This window comes from Tursiops truncatus, chromosome 3 (genome assembly GCF_011762595.2).
Source record: "Tursiops truncatus isolate mTurTru1 chromosome 3, mTurTru1.mat.Y, whole genome shotgun sequence".
Classification (NCBI taxonomy): domain Eukaryota; kingdom Metazoa; phylum Chordata; class Mammalia; order Artiodactyla; family Delphinidae; genus Tursiops; species Tursiops truncatus.
Window position 1 is genome coordinate 29,171,577 of NC_047036.1, and position 20,129 is coordinate 29,191,705.

Genomic DNA, 20,129 nt, shown 5'->3' on the forward strand with positions numbered 1-20,129 from the left:
CTGCCCATTTTTGGATTGGGTTGTTTGAGTTTTTGATATTGAGCTGCATGAGCTGCTTGTAAATTTTGGAGATTAATCCTTTGTCAGTTACTTCATTTGCAAATATTTTCTCCCATTCTGAGGGTTGTCTTTTTGTCTTGTTTATGTTTTCCTTTGCTTTGCAAAAACTTTTAGGTTTCATTAGGTCCCATTTGTTTATTTTTGTTTTTATTTCCATTTCTCTAGGAGGTGTAGACCACAATACAGCCTTTCATAGTCATTTCTCCATCTAAAGAGTTCTTCCAAGAAAACTGTGAAAATTGAGATTAAAGCAGGACAATGAAATTCACCAAGTAACATGGACACAAAAATAGGATTCTGTTAAATAAAATCTTTATATTTCTTTTTTGTTCGTTTTCCCAAGAATTCCCCTAGTTCATCAAAGACCCAATTCTCCAGCGTCATCTTTATCCAAACCAAAAACAAAAGCCATACTGAAGGGCAAGATTGATTACTCACTGGAAAACATAGAGTTAAACTTTGAGGCCGATGAGAAGATGGTGATGGACACGTGGCAGCAGTCTTCTTTAGCAATATCTCACATGGTAAGCAGTGCTGGTTACTACGTTTCCTTTCAGTAATACCCATTCATTAACTTCCAAAGTTGGTAATATGCTATGAACAGAAAATTTACACAATGTTCACAATATAAATCTATACCTCCCAGAAGTTTTTTCTTTTTTTCTGAAAGAAAAAGTTCAATCAGCAAATATATGAGGACAAGAAAGGAGTGAACCAACATTTAGATTATTTTCTATGCTGGCCCAGGGTTCCAAGTGCAGGGCTCTACAGGGCCAAGCAGGAAATGTCAATGAGATGGGTTAAGTATAAGGCAATAGGGTGGAGTGGGACTGTGGCCAAGTGGAAGTAGCAACCCCATCTAAAGAGGCTCCTAGCCAACCTTGCCATTTAAGCATGGTGTCCAGTAGGGCCAGATTTTCAAGTTTTAAAGTCAGAAATTCAGCCTCTGCTTTCTTTAAGTCTTCAAAACTAGTTCCTACCTTGATTCCCAACCAGTTGGTTGTCTGTTTCCTGAAGACTGAGCCTTCTCTGATTGCATGCTCTTCTAATCCTTGTAGCATTTATTGTCTCTCCCACTTTTGACTCTTAGTATCTAGGTTATTGTTTGTGATTTTTACCTTATTAATGTTTTCCTGAATACTTAACTAGGTTCTAAAACTTTCTGTATCCACTACACCTAGCATAATGCCCACATCTAACACAATACTGAGTCCTCAGTACATTCTTGAGATGCTGCTGCCGCTATGCTGGTGACACTGATGTTCATATAAATGATGATGGTCATGGCAAGGAGGATCACCGCAAAGACTACAACTACCAAGGACCAGAGAGTGGGAAACCGGATCTAGAAGTTCTAAAAAAAGTAGATGAATTAGTATCCTTACTGTTAATTGAACATAAAGACAACTTACAAGTCTTATGAATCCCATTAAAATTACCTGAGGAAATGAGATTTTAAATATTAGATTATTAGAAAGAGAGTATCATACAGCACAAAGAGCACTGGCTACACTTCTTGTTTAAGCTGTGTGATTTTAGGAAAATCACTTAACCTCTCTGAGTCTTCGATTCTTTATCTGTAACATGGGAGACATTCTACCTTATCTTTCCTTTCTTGAATGGTTGACAAGATCCAATGAAATAATGCATATGAAAGTTTTTTAGAAATTAAATATAATAGGTTATTATATTAAGAAGTTTATTCAAAACTGTACCACTTTGCTTGTGAACCTTTGAAAACCACATAGAAAGCATAGGAGGAAGGATTGTTCAGTAATTAATATTCCTAATAATTACATTTGAATCCTGCTTTTATATTTCTAATAGACTTTTATGACTTTGATATTACATGTCTTTAAGTAAACTTTGAGTTTCAGATGAAACAGGCCTGAGAGAACAGGACCAGCTGAGATCAGGGCAATTGGAATGAGAGCACTTTAACATGGGCTTTTCGCTACACAGCAGTTTTACCAGGAGCTATTCATTTAGTACGTTATGTTAATTTTTAGTAAAACTTTCTTGTAATTAGCAGGTGTGCAATGATTTCAAAGAAATAAGTCATGTTTAACACTCACAGCGTCAAAGCATTATTTCTAGAGTTTCTTCAGCCTTACAAGCTCGATTATTGGATGTACTGTGAATTATGTTAATTTTTGAAAGAGACCCAGAGGTGTTTGAGGGAAGTGGACCAGAAAAATGCGGATGATGATAATTATCATCACAAGGTTGTTTACAGAGGAGAAAAATCCAATTTTAAAAGAAATTGCTAACTCACCGTGGTTTGCAAGAACACATTCAAAAATGAATTGCTTGCAATTTAGGGGAGAATGTTAACAAGTCTGCTTTCAGCTTTACCAAGAATTTGAAAGTACAGTATATATCATGAAATCCATTTTTATCAACAGAACATCTGATTAAAAAAATGCATACAGGTGGTGGTGCAGTGGTTGAGAGTCTGCCTGCCGATGCAGGGGACATGCGTTCGTACCCCAGTCCGGGAAGATCCCACATGCCGCGAAGCGGCTGGGCCCGTGAGCCATGGCCGCTGAGCCTGCGCGTCCGGAGCCTGTGCTCCGCAACGGGAGAGGCCACAACAGTGAGAGGCCCGCGTACCGCAAAAAATAAAAAATAAAAAAACGCATACACACCCACAAAAAAGCTGCCTAGCTCTCTGAAACATTTCTGCATCCCTCCAAGGTTCTGCTAATACTGAAGAAGCTGTGGGTGTATTCTGTATCATATGATTATTTTCAAAGAAATTCCATCAATCAATAAGCATTTTCTGGACATCTTCTATGAGCACAGCACAGATGCTGAAAGCTATGGAGAAAACCAAGAAGCAGGGCTGGCTCAGTCCTCCGGAGCGCTCATTTCAGTTGGAGATTGGGGACAAGATTTAACACGCGTAGAACAGTCGTGCAGAGTGATATGCTGCGCTATGGGTATGAAGCGTGGTGGGAATCTGGAGAGGACAGGAATTGGCTGGTCTATCGCCCCCGCAGGACTGAAAGCTTCTTTGAGAGAAGAGATTAGATTGTGCCTTCTTCGTCTTTCTAGTCACCTCTATCCAACTTCCTGTTTCTCCTCTGGGCCCCTCCCCCAGTTCTCCCCAGAAATAACATCAGGCTTGGACACAATAAGCACAGTAATAAATAAATAAACTCCCATGGACCTCCATTTCCTCACCAGTTGCCTTATTGAGATTTTTAAGTTTTCAACCATATGTTGCTACTGCCCCCATGGTGTGTGCGGGTTTTCTTTCTTCATTTTGGGAGTCTCGTCTCAGCTCTCATTTCTCAGATTTACAGCCATAAACGCCCTTCACCTCACCAGCGGCAGGTGAACTTATTTTAGCAGGTCCAGTCTTTCTCTTTTTTATGTTTTTAATTTTTATTTTGTATTGGAGCATGGTTCATTAACAATGTTGTGTTAGTTTCAGATGTACAGCAAAGTGATTCAGTTATACATATACATGTATTTATTCTTTTTCAAATTCAATCCCACTCCTGGGCATATATCCGGAGAAAAACATGGTTCAGAAGGTCCAGTCTTGGGGCTTCCCTGGTGGCGCAGTGGTTGAGAGTCCGCCTGCCGATGCAGGGGACACGGGTTCGTGCCCCAGTCCGGGAAGATCTCACATGCTGCGGAGCGGCTGGGCCTGTGAGCCATGGCCGCTGAGCCTGCGCGTCCAGAGCCTGTGCTCCGCAACGGGAGAGGCCACAACAGTGAGAGGCCCGCGTACAGCAAAAAAAAGTCCAGTCTTTCTACCTGCAGGCACAGCCCCAGCTGTACAAGCCCCAAGACAAGGTTTTCCTGCTGCCTGCAGAGCACAGCCAGCCTCATAGGCAAGATGGAGGGATCCCAGCAGCACTTCGCACATCTCCCTCTCTGCCCTTCATCAGCTATTGTATTGTGACCACACAACTAATCTCTCATACCAGGAAATCTATGAGAGTGAAAGGAGGGTGCTGATATGAAGAGAAGCTGAAATTTCCCCCAAGTAGAGGAAGTTAAGAAGCAGTGATGCAGTTAGCCTATGGGACAGGTCATCCTCATGAACACTGCACCTTGCTGGGGTGATGTCTAGAGTTAGAATAGAATGGAAGCCCAGGATTCAAGTGTCCATGAGCCCAATTAATACAGGGCATGTGCCCCCAAAACTTGGCTGGAGGACATGAAAAATTGTCACCAATTTTATGTACGAAGCACAGACACACATGAAATACATAGGCAGAGACCCTTCTACAGTATTAAAATTTCAGGAAGGGGAATGTGGTTAGGAGAAACTGACTTAAAAACAGTCAATAATGAAAAAAAACCTGAGAAACAATGATATAAAGGAATGCCCCAGGTTGAAGACCAAGAAATAACAGGCACTTGGAAGAAGAGTGGGTGTTAAATCCATAGGGTCTGAGATTAAAAAGAAAGAAATGTTTGTGTAACTAAAGACAAATGGCAGGCAGGGCTTGAGAAAGTGAGTGGCCTCCACACTGGTGGCCTCGGGGAAGCTACATCTTGGGACAGGGACAGGTTTCCATTTAAGTAGAATCTTTTAAATGTTCTGTAAAGATTGAGTACATGGCATGTTTGCTGTAGAATGAGGTTTCAATGGAATTGGGTGAGGCTAAATCCAAATAGCTATCGTCTTTCATAAATGTTGTATTAACTGAAATGTGGCTCTTACACAACCAGGTGGCTGCTGAAATTCATCGGAGACTCATGGAAGAAGAAAAAGAAAACCAGACAGCAGACGCAAAAGAAAAACCTCCTCAGGCAGCTGCAAATAAAAAAGTGAAAAAGGAGCCGCCCAAGAAGAAAGAAGAGGACAAAAAAGGAAAAGGTATTCATGGCTTTAGCATCCAGAACCCTGGATGCTTAACCTCTCCTTGGTGGAGAACAAGCACTTAACCAGGCACATGAGCCTCTGAGCTACTAGAATGCTGTTCATTAGGTTTTACTTCGAGACCCAGTCTTCTGTGAGCCGGAGTGTTAGCTGGCAAACATTCTCCATGCCAGCATTTATCCGAATAGCCAAGTGTATCCAGGGTGAAATAAATCTCAAAGATAGTTTTGAACATGTGAAAAGAACTCCAAGATGACACTATGTAATCTGAAAAGTGTGTGCAAGGGGGCTGACACTGGCTGCCTTGATCAAGAAAGGGTTAAAAGCTAATTCTGAGTATGTAAGTTTCAGGTTTAATTCAGGTTTCAGGTTTCAGGTTTCATTCAAGCAAGTCCTTCTCTCCTGGAGGCCTCCTACCTAAAACTCAGCCTCAGAGGCAGGATGGAATGAAAAGGGGAAAGGGTGGGCTCTACCACAAACATTACCCTGGCCTCTGAATGTTTCCACTTGCACATTTTTGCAGTGACTTGAGGCAAGAGAGGAAGAGAGGGAAGCACATGAGCAAAAGTCCTTCCACTGATCAGTTGCTCCTGATGTGTTTGTTAGGCCCCTGACATGCAGAACATGATGAGGATGGGTACTAAGGACACAGCGATAAACTTAAAAAAGCAGAAACGTGGTCCCTGCCCTGATAGGACTGTAGTCTAATGGCAGAGACAGACATGTGACCGGTCATTCTTCTTTATGGGGGAGGTAGAGGTCCCTGGCAAGCGCAGTTATCTCACTCCATCTGAGGGGTAGAAAATGCTTTCCAGATGGAGTCCATCCAAGCAGCTAGAGGGTAGCCCCACAGTAAAGAACAGGCGACCTTGGTCCATTTCAGATGCGGAACATAAAGGAAACAAGCAGCATTTGAAGGAAATGCTTCCTATTTACTTTAGTGGAATAATTGGTTGGGTCCAATCTCTTAATTTTACAGATGTTAAAACAGAAACCCAGAGAGATTAAGGGCTCTTTCATCTGTAATTTATACTTAAGTTCACTATTGAAATTAACACATCTTATTATATTTCTTTGTTTACATTTGTCTTCTTCCCAAAATTTGAACCCCTTGAGATCAGACCTTCAAGAAAGATTTATTGAACTAAGTAGAATAGTACAAGCGTGGCCTGCAGCTAGAATCTCACTGCCATTTCTTATGGGCAAATTCTCAAACACTGACAAATTCTTTTTTTTTTTTTAATTTATTTTATTTTTTGACTGTGTTGTGCCTTTTGTTGCTGCGCATGGGCTTTTCTCTAGTTGTGGTGAGCAGGGGCTTCTCTTGTTGCGGAGCACGGGCTCTAGGCACGCAGGCTTCGGTAGTTGTGGCTCGCAGGCTCTAGAGCGCAGGCTCAGTAGTTTTGGCGCACAGGCTTAGTTGCTCCACGGCATCTTCCCGGACCAGGGCTCGAACTCGTGTCCCCTGCATTGGCAGGCGGATTCTTAACCACTGCGCCACCAGGGAAGCCCAAACACTGGCAAATTCTTATTTTCTAATTCTCGTGTGTAATCATTAAAGTACTTGTATTTAAGCACTAGTTAAAAGACAATAAGTAGATTACGAATTCTTGACCATCAGCTACATTTCCACCTATCTGCTTGAGGTTATTCTCTGATCTTCTCTTGATGAGGACCTGGGAAACACTTGGCCAATACAAGTATCCCTTGTGAAGCGGTACTTCTCCAGGTGGCCAACGCTATGTTGGGGTTTGCTAATTTCTGTCCCCAAACACTAAATTGCATCCTCTTTGGTGTCTGTAACCCTGTCTGCATGAGCCACACACCTCATTTTTCCATGATGCTAGACGAATGGGGGTATTATTATATGTGTCCAGCCAGACACCACATGGAGAATTCTCAAGGAAAGATTATCAATATTTCATCACTCACACCGTCTGGACCAGGGTTTCTCCTTTCCAAATCACCAGACGTGTATCACCCTACACACTTCACTTTGTCCTCATTGTATCCAAGTCCCTTCGTGTACACTTGTATGTTGCCAGGTAACTCAGCACGTTTCATTGCCCTTTCAGGTAAATCCCCACCAATGGCAGAAACCACTCCTGTAATAGTAACAGCAGAGGAGGCTGAAGAAATGGAAATAGAAAACAAACTGAGGCTCAGAATAAAGGAAGAGCATCTTGCTGCCCTGCAATTTGAAGGTAGCAATTGGAAAGAACTAAGATGATACTTTTAAGTAGAAAACAGACCAGTAGGCAAACAGCCCCTGGCTGGCTTTTGTCTATGAGGACACAAAGCAAACTAACTGAAAGGTACAACATTCAGTTGGCTGTTTTCATGTGACCATATGAAGACTAGATCTGACTGTCGTATTATTGTCTGCTGGGATCTCAAAAAGGGAATTTGAGAAGAGGTTAGGAGAGCACCAGCAGAAATTAAAATCTCAAAGAAAAGAAACAAAAGCAGTATTTTAGACTTGGTGTGACTTTACAGGCTGAAAGAAAGCTTGGGGCTACCTAAGGAGGTCCTTCTATATCATAATAAGAATAATTTAGGCCTCTCATTAGGAAGGTAAACCCTGACTAAAGGCTAACGGGTCCTGAAAGTGAGTTCTTGGGAGCAGGGGCCACAGAAGAGCCAGTCATAGATCGATAATGTTCAAGGGCCTCCTTCTCTAAAGAGAGCAACAATTTTACAAGACATAGTCTTCTTCTGGCTTTTCCAGTTGTCATATAATAAATTCAAAATGGCATTTGAAAAGATCAAGAAATTGAGCCAAAGTATCCGGATGGGAAAGAAACCATGGTCAATAAACTAGATGTCAAAACCATAAAAATGCAGCATTGGGTAAGCTGGGACCCATTAACTACTCAAACAATTAACTCCTAAAGATGCTTTCCATCCCTTGCTTCTCTCCTTTTCTCCCTCTCTCCATCCTCCTACCACCTGCTTTCATAATTGCAAGAGTAAAATCTGAAGGATGTTGAACACAGGAAGTCAGGACACATGCTTGTCCCGTTGCCTGTCCCCACATCTGCTTTCAGTAGCTAAGTATGCTTCATCCTTCAGTTCATTCTATATGTGGTCCCTAGTGTAGCTAAATTCACTCGTTTATATAGTAAATGTTTACTGAGTTTCTACTATGTGCCAGGTCCTGTAGTAGTTGAAAGAAATATACACATATATATACAAAACAACAGACAAAAATAAAATCCAATCTAGAGGAAGAGAAATGCAAACAATCGCTTATAATATGTTGTGATATTGGAATTAGGCGGACAGGACAAAGGAAGCATGGCGGGAGTCAAGAAAGACTTCTGAGCAGATGAATTCATGCTTGAGAAGAACTGGAAGAATGTGGGAAATGTGCACAGGGGACAGCGGGGGCAGGGAAGGGGGAGGAGAGCTAGGTGACTAGTGGGGATTAGCTGTGGAGTCTGAGGCACATTCTGGGAAGGAGTGGTCAGGGAGGTGGAGGGTCGCATAGGCCCTGGCCAGAAAGTTACATCTCCCTTATGGCGACCGGGAGCTAGTGAAGAATTCTGAGCAGAAAGCACCTGTGAGCACGTGCGCAGGTGAGCTGGGTTACTCTGGGGCGGGTGGAAGTGGATTTGGATTTGAGGTGGGGAAAGGAACTTGGAGAAAGCAGGACGGAGGCGGTTGCTGTAGTTGAGGCGAGACATAAAGCAATGCCCAATCGTGGTGATAGAAAAAGCAAGGAAGAAAGATTGGACAGATATTTTAGAGGAAAATCCACAGACCTCATTGTGTGCCCAGAGCATCAATGGGCGCTGGGACCACGGGCTTCACCCTCCTGTTCTAAGACGGGAGATCCAGAGACTTAGTACCCTCCCCCTTTTTGAAATTCAGAAATTATCTATTTGTGTTTTCCCATTCCAATTTATCGAAGGGTATATTGCAATAAAGTGCAATTACGTGTAAAGCTGAATTATAGTTTTGGTTTAAATAAACTGTCTAACCACACGTTGCTTTGTTTCTGAGATGGATAGGGTATAGTTATCCATACTGGTATATCAGGTGTACGCCTGAAGTTTCACAGACTAAAGCGTAATTGGTTTAAAATTGAATTTGGCTAATCAGAAAATGCATGACATATAAAACGTGTAAACAATGTTTGTTTCTCTTTTTAAATAGAGACAGCTGCACAGTTCAGACTTGAACTGATCAAGGTAAAAGCACTGGCTTTCCTGGAAGAGTTAGTAACAAAGGCAGTTGAGGTGTATAAACTCATGGAAAAGTGGCTCGGGGAGAGGTACTTGAATGAAATGGCCAGGTAAAGTACTGCATGACTTTTGAAAATATTTACTTTGTTAATTCCTGAAGACCAAAATTGACAAAGATTTTTAAGGTGTTTACAAACTTGAATTACATTTACAAATGGAAATTTTGACCTTTTGGGAAATCACATATGCATTTGTGTTGCCTCTTTTTAACAATAGTAAGTCATGTATCAAAGGGCGCTATGGCGCATTATTTATGAGTTTGGTTTTCACCTGCTCAGTGAGGACCTTAGCTTACAAGGTAAAACTATAAGCAATTTAAAAATATTTTTTAGAAGTAGTATAATGTTTCATATCTTTCTAATGCCAGACTTATTAGTCAGGGCCAATGAATGGGAGATGAAATCATTCACAGGAATGTTTTACCCGTTAGGCTGATTCCCTTGTGACAGCCAGTTCTACTTTTCTATTGGGTTCCAAAGGCTTTCCAGATCCCCATTACTAGTGAGGGACAGCAAGTCTCATCCTCTTAATTCTCCCCTGAAAGGCATAAAGAGGCAGCTCAGCAGGGCGGAAACAGCCCTCAATGGAGAGTCAGGAAACCTGATGGTCCAGGAGATGGAGAATCTCTCCTTGTCCACATATTACAGCATGCCTAACCACTTCGGGCCCCATAGGCCTCATCTGTAAAAGAAAGCTCTCCAACCAGGCTATTTTAAAGGTTTCTACTAGATCTAGATTCTGTGATAGACTACAGTTTGCAATAAACATTTACTGAAAATTTGGAAGTTGTGGCATACGTAGTATACAAATGGCAACTTTCTCAGAAGCAACATCGGCCAGCTAGAAGACGGTTGTTAGGGTTTGTTTTCTCCAGTCCTTGTCTCAAAATGAAAGTTCTGTTGTAAAATCCTCAGCCTAGTTGTTTGTATCTGTTGCTCTATAGTAAAACACACACACACACCCCTCGGCCCGGTAACCTCACTGCAGTAGTGCTTAAAATACTTTGTCCAGCACTCATCAGCATTGTGAAGCAGTGATGTTCAGTTCTGTCCTCTGCCTGCTGCCTACAAATGAAAGCATATCTTCTGCATTCTTAGGGTTCACAGCGCCCATCCTTGTGGCCACATCAAGAGGCACGTGGCCAAGTTTCTCTTTTTTTATCAGATGAACTCGTATTTCTCAGATTTATCTTGTGCGTGTGTGTGAGGTCAGATATATATATATCTGACCTCTGAATATGGCCACAAGAAATTAAAACCTAGGACTGTCAAGCTTTGCTTTCTCTTTTGGTTCTTGCAAAAATTCTCCAGTGATAAGAAGAAAAAGAAATAGTGCGACCTAGCAGATCCCTTTGAACTTCAAATCCCACTTTCCATTTACATGGGATTTCCCTAGCCGCTCCCCCACCACCGCCGCCCGCCCTTTCTGAGAAGGTTACTCTTGGTAACCTTCCACTAGATGGCGCACTTATTTTGCTGTGCTGGTTCTGGCTGGGTGTCTACATTTGGAGTCCCTCCTCACTCAGGGCTACAAGCTCTGTAGCTATCCAGTGCCCTTTTCCTTTGCTTCCAGCACGTAAACATCAAACAAAAAGTACCTGGATAATACAGACTATATGGACACTCACAAATACAGTATGCTGGAATTAAATTCCAGACTGTCTTTTGAAAGAAAGTGACTAATATATATATTTTTAATTTTCAGTATACAAATATTTGGTGTTCCAGAGTTATATAAAAGCAGATTAAATATGCATTTTTCTGCCATGTTCAATCTTTATTGCAAGACATAAATAAGATTGTTTCTGTAATACAGTAATATTGTACTTATGTGTTAAATTTCTCTGGCCTTTAAAGTGACCTTTAATTAAGGCCATAACTATAATCCCCAGTACAGCCTAAATCTATGCCCTATGTGGTTTCACATGAATAACCATAAGGTATGGAGTTGTGTGTTTTTGGCTCCATTGCAAAGATGAGGAAATCAGAGAGCTTGAGTCATTTCCCAAGGACCCATGGCTGGAGAGGGGTCTGCAATGAGAGCTCAGCTTCCAGGGCTCTTCCCACTGCACCACAAGGTTCTGAACTACTGCTGCTTATACCACATGATTTAGCTGGGAATTGTTATTCTCTGTGAAGATAGCAAAGCAATTTCAATGGGTTATCTCGTCAGAGTCCACCCTGTCAAATGTGTCTTCAATAACATCAAACTCCTTGTTATAAAGTTAGAGAAAAGCCACTTTTCTAGACATCCATTATCAAATTTGATTCACTTTACATACAATTTGTCCCGATTCCAAATAAATGTGTTATTCTAACAGTCATATTTTACAGGCTTTTCTGTCATATAACTTTATTCTGGTTCATACTTAAAATGAATATATCTATTGACATAATCGTTTATATAGTAAAATATGTTCTAATACTAATAAAACCATTTTAGTGGAGTCTCTTTTTGCTCAACTTTGTATAAAATGTGTAACTCTTAGCCCTGAACGAGCATGTATTTTATTTCTAATCTACATTTATTTATTTATACCCTGCTTTTTTACAAACGGCTTTGAGGAGAAATTAGAATTTTTTAATCATGCGGATTGAATTTTCTAGCTTAGCCAAATTTTCTAAATTTTCCAATCTGTTAACTCTGTGTGTATATCTAATAAGCAAACACTATTAATCTGATAGTATTTTTAATGGAGATAACCCTATTCATTTTTCCACTTTCAGTGTGGAAAAATTAACTGAGGTAGCTCGCTATCACATTGAAACATCAACCAAAATTCAGAATGCACTTTATTTAGACCAAGAAGACTTCTGCATTAACGGCGATATAAAAGTCTTTCCAGACCTGTCTACTCCAATACGCCCTCCACCTGTAGAAAGGGAAGAAAATGGCACCCTGACCATCGAACGGCTTGGCAAGCTTCGGGATCAGTTCTTAGAGATAGCGCCCAAAGGTAGGAAAAGTAATTATTATGAAAAGAGCACAAAATAAGGTTAAGATTAACCAGGATGGCCATCACCTGTCCACAAGTAAAACAGCCCTCTGGGATTGTGTGGCACTAAAACAAGCCCTTGTTTCATTCTAATTTATCTCATATTTGCTTCATACAACATAGATCTGAATTAAACAGAGCAAGACAGTGGTTAATACATTGGCAGTGCGGTGATCCTCATCCCTGGTAATTCTCCTCTCCTGCCCTCCCTGCCCCTGGCTGGCAGGTGGGTAAATTTGAGTATTACTCCGTCTGGCAGTTGAGAGACTGTCTTTGTGCATACTTCTAGTTTAAGTTTTGTGCTGGGATTCTGAGTTTGTGTTTCTGTCTCCCCCACTAGTCTGGGAAGGGAGACCAGGGAGTAGAGAATTTCCCTTTTATGTTGGCCTTTTCCCTCAATGTTTCACAGACCAAGAGCAGAACCTTTGTCAACACATATTTGCTTGATTGATTAATTAATTAATCTGTTCACATGTAAGTGTACATGTTATTTTCTGCACACAAATTCTTGATTTCCTTCACATTTTGTTATTATGGCTCTGTAGCATCTACACAGGCTTTTTTTTTTTTTAATTTGGGATCTTTCTACTTATAGATATTCATCAATGAATTCCATCAGTTGATAGCACAAGTAATTCTGAGAGAACATGTAGGATTATCATCTCCACTTTATAGGTCAGGATACTGAGTCACAAGCAGTTGAGAACTTACCTATGGTCACATATCAATCAAGACTCTTCTGGTTCAAAGGTTTTGCCCCTTCTCACTAAACTAAGTTGCCTCTCATAAAGAGGTTTATCTTCTAACGTCTCCTACTTACTGGAAAAATCATTACTTTTCCCTAGAGAATAGTCAGCTGACATTTGTCTAGTACTAACACAACTTCACTTTCATAATGGTTATACTTCACTTACTTTTTAAAGTTCAGTTATCCCAGAAAACCACATTAGATCTCATTAGTCAAAAGAGTATTACTTTACTTTAAGTCTGAAGACTTCCTTGCTAAGCCCAGTGGGTGAAACAGATGTAAACATTTCCCTGGGTAGACCCCTACCCTAGCAAGTGTCACCTCATCTAATCAGCTTGAGTGGGTCTACACCTCCAAGATATAAAGGCACACACTACAGCAGTGGATGAACACAAACTCACGTTGGCAACATTTGGGCAGGAAGCAGCTGGTCAAAAAGATATGGCCATCAGCTGGTACAGGAAAAAAATCTCAGTTGTATAAAGCCAGCTCATGAAATCCCTTCAGTCTTTCAGTCAGGTAGATTCCATCCTCTTTCCCTTTGTGTGGGCTTACAATGTCTTTTTATTATGTATTTCCTTCTTCAAAGTTGCTTTTGCTCTTCATTTTATCCATATTGTTTACATATAAACTAAGAAGACGTATATGAAGTATAATTTGCTTTAATCCTAAACTAGGGTGACTAGAAGCTGGTCAAAATTTAAAGTTTTGGTGAGCATTTGAGTAGGAAAATTATCAACCACTCATAATCCCTTTCAGAAAGGACCTTAGTATTCATGGCGATAATCGTAATACGTTCTTGGGTCCAACCTTAAAATCAGAGTTTGAATTTCAATTAAAAGTTTAAACATAGGGCTTCCCTGGTGGCGCAGTGGTTGAGAGTCCACCTGCCGATGCAGGGGATACGGGTTCGTGCCCCGGTCCGGGAAAATCCCACATGCCGCGGAGCAGCTGGGCCCGTGAGCCATGGCTGCTGGGCCTGCGCGTCCGGAGCCTGTGCTCTGCAACGGGAGAGGCCACAACAGTGAGAGGCCCGCATAGTGCAAAAAAAAAAAAAAAAAAAAAAAAAAGTTTAAACATAAATTACAAATATCAGCTATAACTTGACATACGTATGTCTTAGAAGATTAACTCTAGAAACCGTTGAGACTAAAAGATGTCAACTGACACATTTATCTATTTTCAGAGTTTGGTAGCATACAACGGCTTTCAAAGTATGATAGGAAGAGGAAGGAAGGGAGAAGAAAGAAAGGGAGGTAAAGGAGAAGGGTGATAATTATGTATAAATATATTTTTTAAAAGTAGGTGTAAAAGGAAAACCACTTGCCCTAGGGACTTAGAGTGTAATTTGAAAAGGCAAGCAAAGAAGAAGAAAGTATAAACTTCTATCTAGGTGCTCCTCTGGAACAGAATCTGAACTTGATAAAAGTGCTCAAGAATGCAAAGCAAAGGTGAATCAGTGTGCAATGAGGTTGGTCAGGAAAATTGTGTGGAAAAACACCTCGGAGGAAGGAATTGAAAGAAGTAAAGAGTGACTGGATGTCAAGGATACAGAGGATATTTAAAGTTGGGGGAACGGCCACCATAAAATGTGTAGGTTTGCGGCTTGAGTATGGATGTTTGAGGAAGGGTCAGGGACCTCTCTGCTTCTCCCTCCCCAGTTGCATGAACTGCAGGAAAACAGATGCAGAGGTCAGCTCTGTCTGGGGAACCACCTCCAGCCACCCAATCTAGAGAATTATCCAGATTTAAGAATAATTGTTGTAATTAATACAGAATTGACAAAGCTATACAGTACTGTGGGATTTGGGGATCTTGATAGTACAAAATGAGTTACGGTCTATAAGCAAAGAGTTTAAGCCCTTTTCTTTGTTATTGGCTCAGTTATACTATTTGAAAATATATATATTGCATATGGCACTTTTTAAATACATGTAAAATACTTAGCACAGTATCAGGGGATCTATCAATAGAAATAATATTCATTGTCATCATTTTTCTAATGTATAAAGGGAAGGTGAAGTAATAATCATTCCATTTTCTGGATCCCAGAGTCACAGAATTAGAGGTTCTCTGATGACATCTTAGAAGTCAGGCAGCAAATGTTAATGTTACCCCTCCCTGAGGAAGTCCAATGATTACCACTCACTCCTTCTCCCAGTTTCCCTGGCCCCAAAAACATCCTTTGACTTGAGTCTTTCTTATTCATTCTTGTCAAAGGATACACACCAATCCATCTTTTACATGAAGTGTTTGTCATATTCCTTCCAAGAATTAGAAAACAATCTTTTACGATACATCCCATGGTATTTACCCTAGAAATCTACAATTTCAAAAGATGATCTTAGTTGAAGTAATAACAGTTTTGAAAGTATAGAGCAACTGGCTGCAAGTAGTACATTTCTAAATGTGGAATCCTATAGAACTTGCTGCTTGAACTTGAAAAGTGCTGTTATTTCTAAGCCAAGAAGTGTGAGCATTTTCTTACACTGTTTCACATATTTCAATTTAACCTATGATATTTAAGATGCAAACTTCAAGCTCACTAAAATATATTAAAATATGGTGAATAGATGAATTTTTTTCTAGGAAACAACATACATATTTGCATATAACAATCATTATGATACTAAGCCCAAAGTAAGATTTTCTTTTTAGCAAATTTACAGGAGTATCAATGTGATTAAGTTATATTTTGTTCCCTTTAATTATGCTACATAAACAAAATTATTCAGAGTAATGAATAATCTTTCATTAAAACAAATGACTGAATACATACTTGTGAGTAACTAGTATCAAGATATTAATGGAGAAGATTGGTTCAAGATGGTAGAGTAGAAGGACATGCACTCACTCCATCTTGTGAGAGCACCAGAATCACAACTAACTGCTGAACAATCATTGACAGGAAGACACTGGAACTCAGCAAAAAAATACCCCACATCCAAAGACAAAGGAGAAGCTGCAGTAAGATGGTAGGAGGGGCACAATCACAATAAACTCAAATCCCATAACTGCTGGGCGGGTGACTCACAAACTGGAGAACAATTATACCACAGAAGTCCACCCACTGGAGTGAATGTTCTGAGCCCCACATCAGGCTTCCCAACCTGGGGGTCTGGCAGCAGGAGGAGGAATTCCCAGAGAATCAAACTTTTGAAGGCTAGCAGGATTTGATTATAGGACTTCGACAGGACTGGGGAAACAGAGATTCCACTCTTGGAGGGCACACACAAAGTAATGTGCACATCAGGAACCAGGTGGAAGGAGCAGTGACCCCAGAGGAGACTGAACCAGACCTACCTGCTAGTTTTGGTGGATGTCCTGCAGAGGTGGGGGGTGGCTGTGGCTCACCGTGGGGACAAGGACACTGGCAGCAGAGGTTCTAGGAAGTACTCCTTGGCATGAGCCCTCCCAGAGTCCACCATTAGCCCCACCAAATATCCTGTAGCCTCCAGTGCTGGGTTGCCTCAGACCAAACAACCAACAGGGAGGGAACTCAGCCCCACCCATCAGCAGACAAGTGGATTAAAGTTTTTCTGATCTCTGCCCACCAGAGGAACACCCAGCTCTACCCACCACCAGTCCCTCCCATCAGGAAGCTGCACAATTCTCTTAGATAGCCTCATCCACCAGAGGGCAGACAGCAGAAGCAAGAAGAACTACAGTCCTGCAGCCTGTGGAACAAAAACCACAGTCACAGAAAGAGAGACAAAATGAAAAGGCAGAGGACTATGTACCAGATGAAGGGATAAGAAAAAACCCAAGAAAAACAATTAAATGAAGTGGAGATAGGCAACCTTCCAGAAAAAGAATTCAGAATAATGGTAGTGAAGATGATTCAGGACCTTGGAAAAAGAATGGAGGCAAAGATCGAGAAGATGCAAGACATGTTTAACAAAGACCTGACCTAGAATTAAAGAACAAACACCTAGAAGAATTAAAGAACAAACAAATATAAACAATACAATAACTAAAATGAAAAAAACACTAGAAGGACTCAATAGTAGAATAACTGAGGCAGAAGAACGGATGAGTGACCTGGAAGACAGAATGGAGCAATTCACTGCTGTGGAAGAGAATAAAGAAAAAAGAATGAAAAGAAATGGAGACAGCCTAAGAGACTTCTGGGACAACATTAAATACACCAACATTCACATTATAGGGATCCCAGAAGAAGAGAGAGAGAAAGGACCCGAGAAAATATTTGAATAGATTATAGTTGAAAACTTCCCTAACATGAGAAAGAAAATAGCCACCCAATTCCAGGAAGCACAGAGAGTCCCAGGCAGGACAAACCCCAGGAGAAACATGCCGAGACACATAGTAATCAAATTGACAAAAATTAAAGACAAATAAAAATTATTAAAAGCAACAAGGGAAAAATGACAAATAACATACAAGGGAACTCCCATGAGATTAACAGCTGATTTCTCAGCAGAAACTCTACAAGACAGAGGGAGTGGCACGATATATTTAAAGTGATGAAAGGAAATAACCTACAACCAAGATTACTCTACCCAGCAAGGATCTCATTCAGATTCGATGGAGAAATCAAAAGCTTTACAGGCAAGCAAAAGCTAAGAGAATTCAGCACCACCAAACCAGCTCTACAACAAATGCTAAAGGAACTTCTCTAAGTGAGAAACACAAGAGAAGAAAGGGACCCACAAAACCAAAACCATAACAATTAAGAAAATGGTAATAGGAACATACATACCAATAATTACCTTAAATGTGAATGGATTAAATGCTCCAACCAAAAGACACAGGCTCTCTGAATGGATACAAAGACAAGACCCATATATAGGCTGTCTCCAAGAGACCCACTTCAGGCCTAGGGACACATACTGACTGAAAGTGAGGGAATGGAATATTCCATGCAAATGGAAATCAAAAGAAAGCTAGAGTAGCAATACTCATATCAGATAAAATAGACTTTAAAATAAAGAACATTACAAGAGACAAGGAAGGACACTACATAATGATCAAGGGATCAATCCAAGAAGAAGATATAACAGTTATAAATATATATGCACCCAACATAGGAGCACCTCAATACATAAGGCAAATGCCAACAGCTATAAAAGAGGAAATCGACAGTAACGCAATAATAGTGGGGGACTTTAACATCTCACTTACACCAATGGACAGATCATCCAGACAGAAAATTAAAAAGGAAACAAAATCTTTAAATGACACAATAGACCAGATAGATTTAATTGATATTTATAGGACATTCCATCCAAAACCAGCAGATTACACTTTCTTCTCAAGTGCACATGGAACATTCTCTAGGATAGATCACATCTTGGGTCACAAATCAAGCCTCAGTAAATTTAAGAAAATTAAAATCATATCAAGCATCTTTTCTGACCACAACGTTATGATATTAGAAATAAATTACAGGGAAAAGATGTAAAAAACACAAACACATGGAAGGTAAACAATGCACTACTAAATAACCAAGAGATCACTCAAGAAATCAAAGAGGAAATAAAAAAATATATATAGAGACAAATGACAATGAAAACACGATGATTCAAAACCTATGGGATGCAGCAAAATCAGTTCTAAGAGGGAAGTTTATAGCAATACAATCCTACCTCAAGAAACAAGAAAAATCTCAAATAAACAATCTAACCTTACACCTAAAGGAACTAGAGAAAGAAGAACAAATAAGACCCAAAGTTAGTAGAAGGAAAGAAATCATAAAGATCAGAGCAGAAATAAATAAAATAGAAACAAAGGAAACAATAGCAAAGATCAATAAAACTAAAGGCTGGTTCTTTGAGAAGGTAAACAAAATTTATAAACCTTTAGCCAGATTTATCAAGAAAAAGAGGGAGAGGACTCAAATCAATAAAATTAGAAATGAAAAAGAAGTTACAACAGACACTGCAGAAATACAAAGCATCCTAAGAGACTACTACAAGCAACTCTATGCCACTAAAATGACAACCTGAAAGAAATGAACAAATTCTTAGAAAAGTATAACCTTCCAAGACTGAACCAGGAAGAAATAGAAAATATGAACAGACAAATCACAAGTAATGAAATTGAAACTGTGACTTAAAATCTTCCAACAAACAAAAGTCCAGGACCAGATGGCTTCACAGGTGAATTCTATCAAAAATTTAGAGAAGAGCTAACACCCATCCTTCTCAAACTCTTCCAAAAAATTGCAGAGGAAAGAGTACTCCCAAACTCATTCTACAAGGCCACCATCACCCTGATACCAAAACCAGACAAAGAAACTACAAAAAAAGAAAATTACAGACCAATACCACTTATGAATATAGATGCAAAAATCCTCAACAAAATATTAGCAAACAGAATCCAAAAGCATATTAAAAGGGTCATACACAATGATCAAGTGGGACTTATCCCAGGGATGCAAGGATTCTTCAATATATGCAAATCAATCCATGTGATACACCATATTAACAAACTGAAGAATGAAAACCATATGATCATCTCAATAGATGCAGAAAAAGCTTTTGACAAAATTCAACACCGATTTATGATAAAAACTCTCCAGAAAGTGGGCATAGAGGGAACCTACTTCATAATAAATGTCATATACGACAAACCCAGAGCAAACATCATTCTCAATAGTGAAAAACTGAAAGCATTTCCTCTAAGATCAGGAACAAGACAAGGATGCCCACGCTAACCACTCTTATTCAACATAGTTTTGGAAGTCCTAGCCACAGCAATCAGAGAAGAAAAAGAAATAAAAGGAATACAAATTGGAAAAGAAGAAGTAAAACCATCACTGTTTGCAGATGACATGATACTATACATAGATAATCCTAAAGATGCCATCAGAAAACTAGTAGAGCTAATCAATCAATTTGGTAAAATTACAGGATACAAAATTAATGAACAGAAATCACTTGCATTCCTATACACTAACAATGAAATATCAGAAAGAGAAATTAAGGAAAACATGTTATTCACCATTGCAACCAAAAGAATAAAATACCTAGAAATAAACCTATCTAAGGAGGTAAAAGACCTGTACTCAGAAAACTATAAGACACTGATGAAAGAAATCAAAGATGACTCAAACAGAGGGAGAGATATACCATGTTCTTGGATTGGAAGAATCAATATTGTGAAAATGACTATACTACCCAAAGCAAGCTACAGATTCAATGCAATCCCTATCAAATTACCAATGGCATTTTTTATGGAACTAGAACAAAAAATCTTAAAATTTTTATGGAGACA

At 39.9% G+C, this 20,129-nt stretch overlaps 1 protein-coding gene across 1 annotated transcript in view; it reads left to right on the plus strand.

The window, feature by feature from the left end:
- The window catches only part of SPEF2 (sperm flagellar 2), a 171,758-nt gene that overhangs the window by 110,850 nt on the left and 40,779 nt on the right, over positions 1-20,129 (plus strand). Inside the window, exons 25-29 of the mRNA XM_033852786.2 lie at positions 404-584; positions 4,753-4,900; positions 6,979-7,107; positions 9,062-9,200; positions 11,877-12,106. Coding sequence (XP_033708677.2) covers positions 404-584; positions 4,753-4,900; positions 6,979-7,107; positions 9,062-9,200; positions 11,877-12,106 — 827 coding nt within the window. The remainder of the gene's footprint in view (positions 1-403; positions 585-4,752; positions 4,901-6,978; positions 7,108-9,061; positions 9,201-11,876; positions 12,107-20,129) is intronic.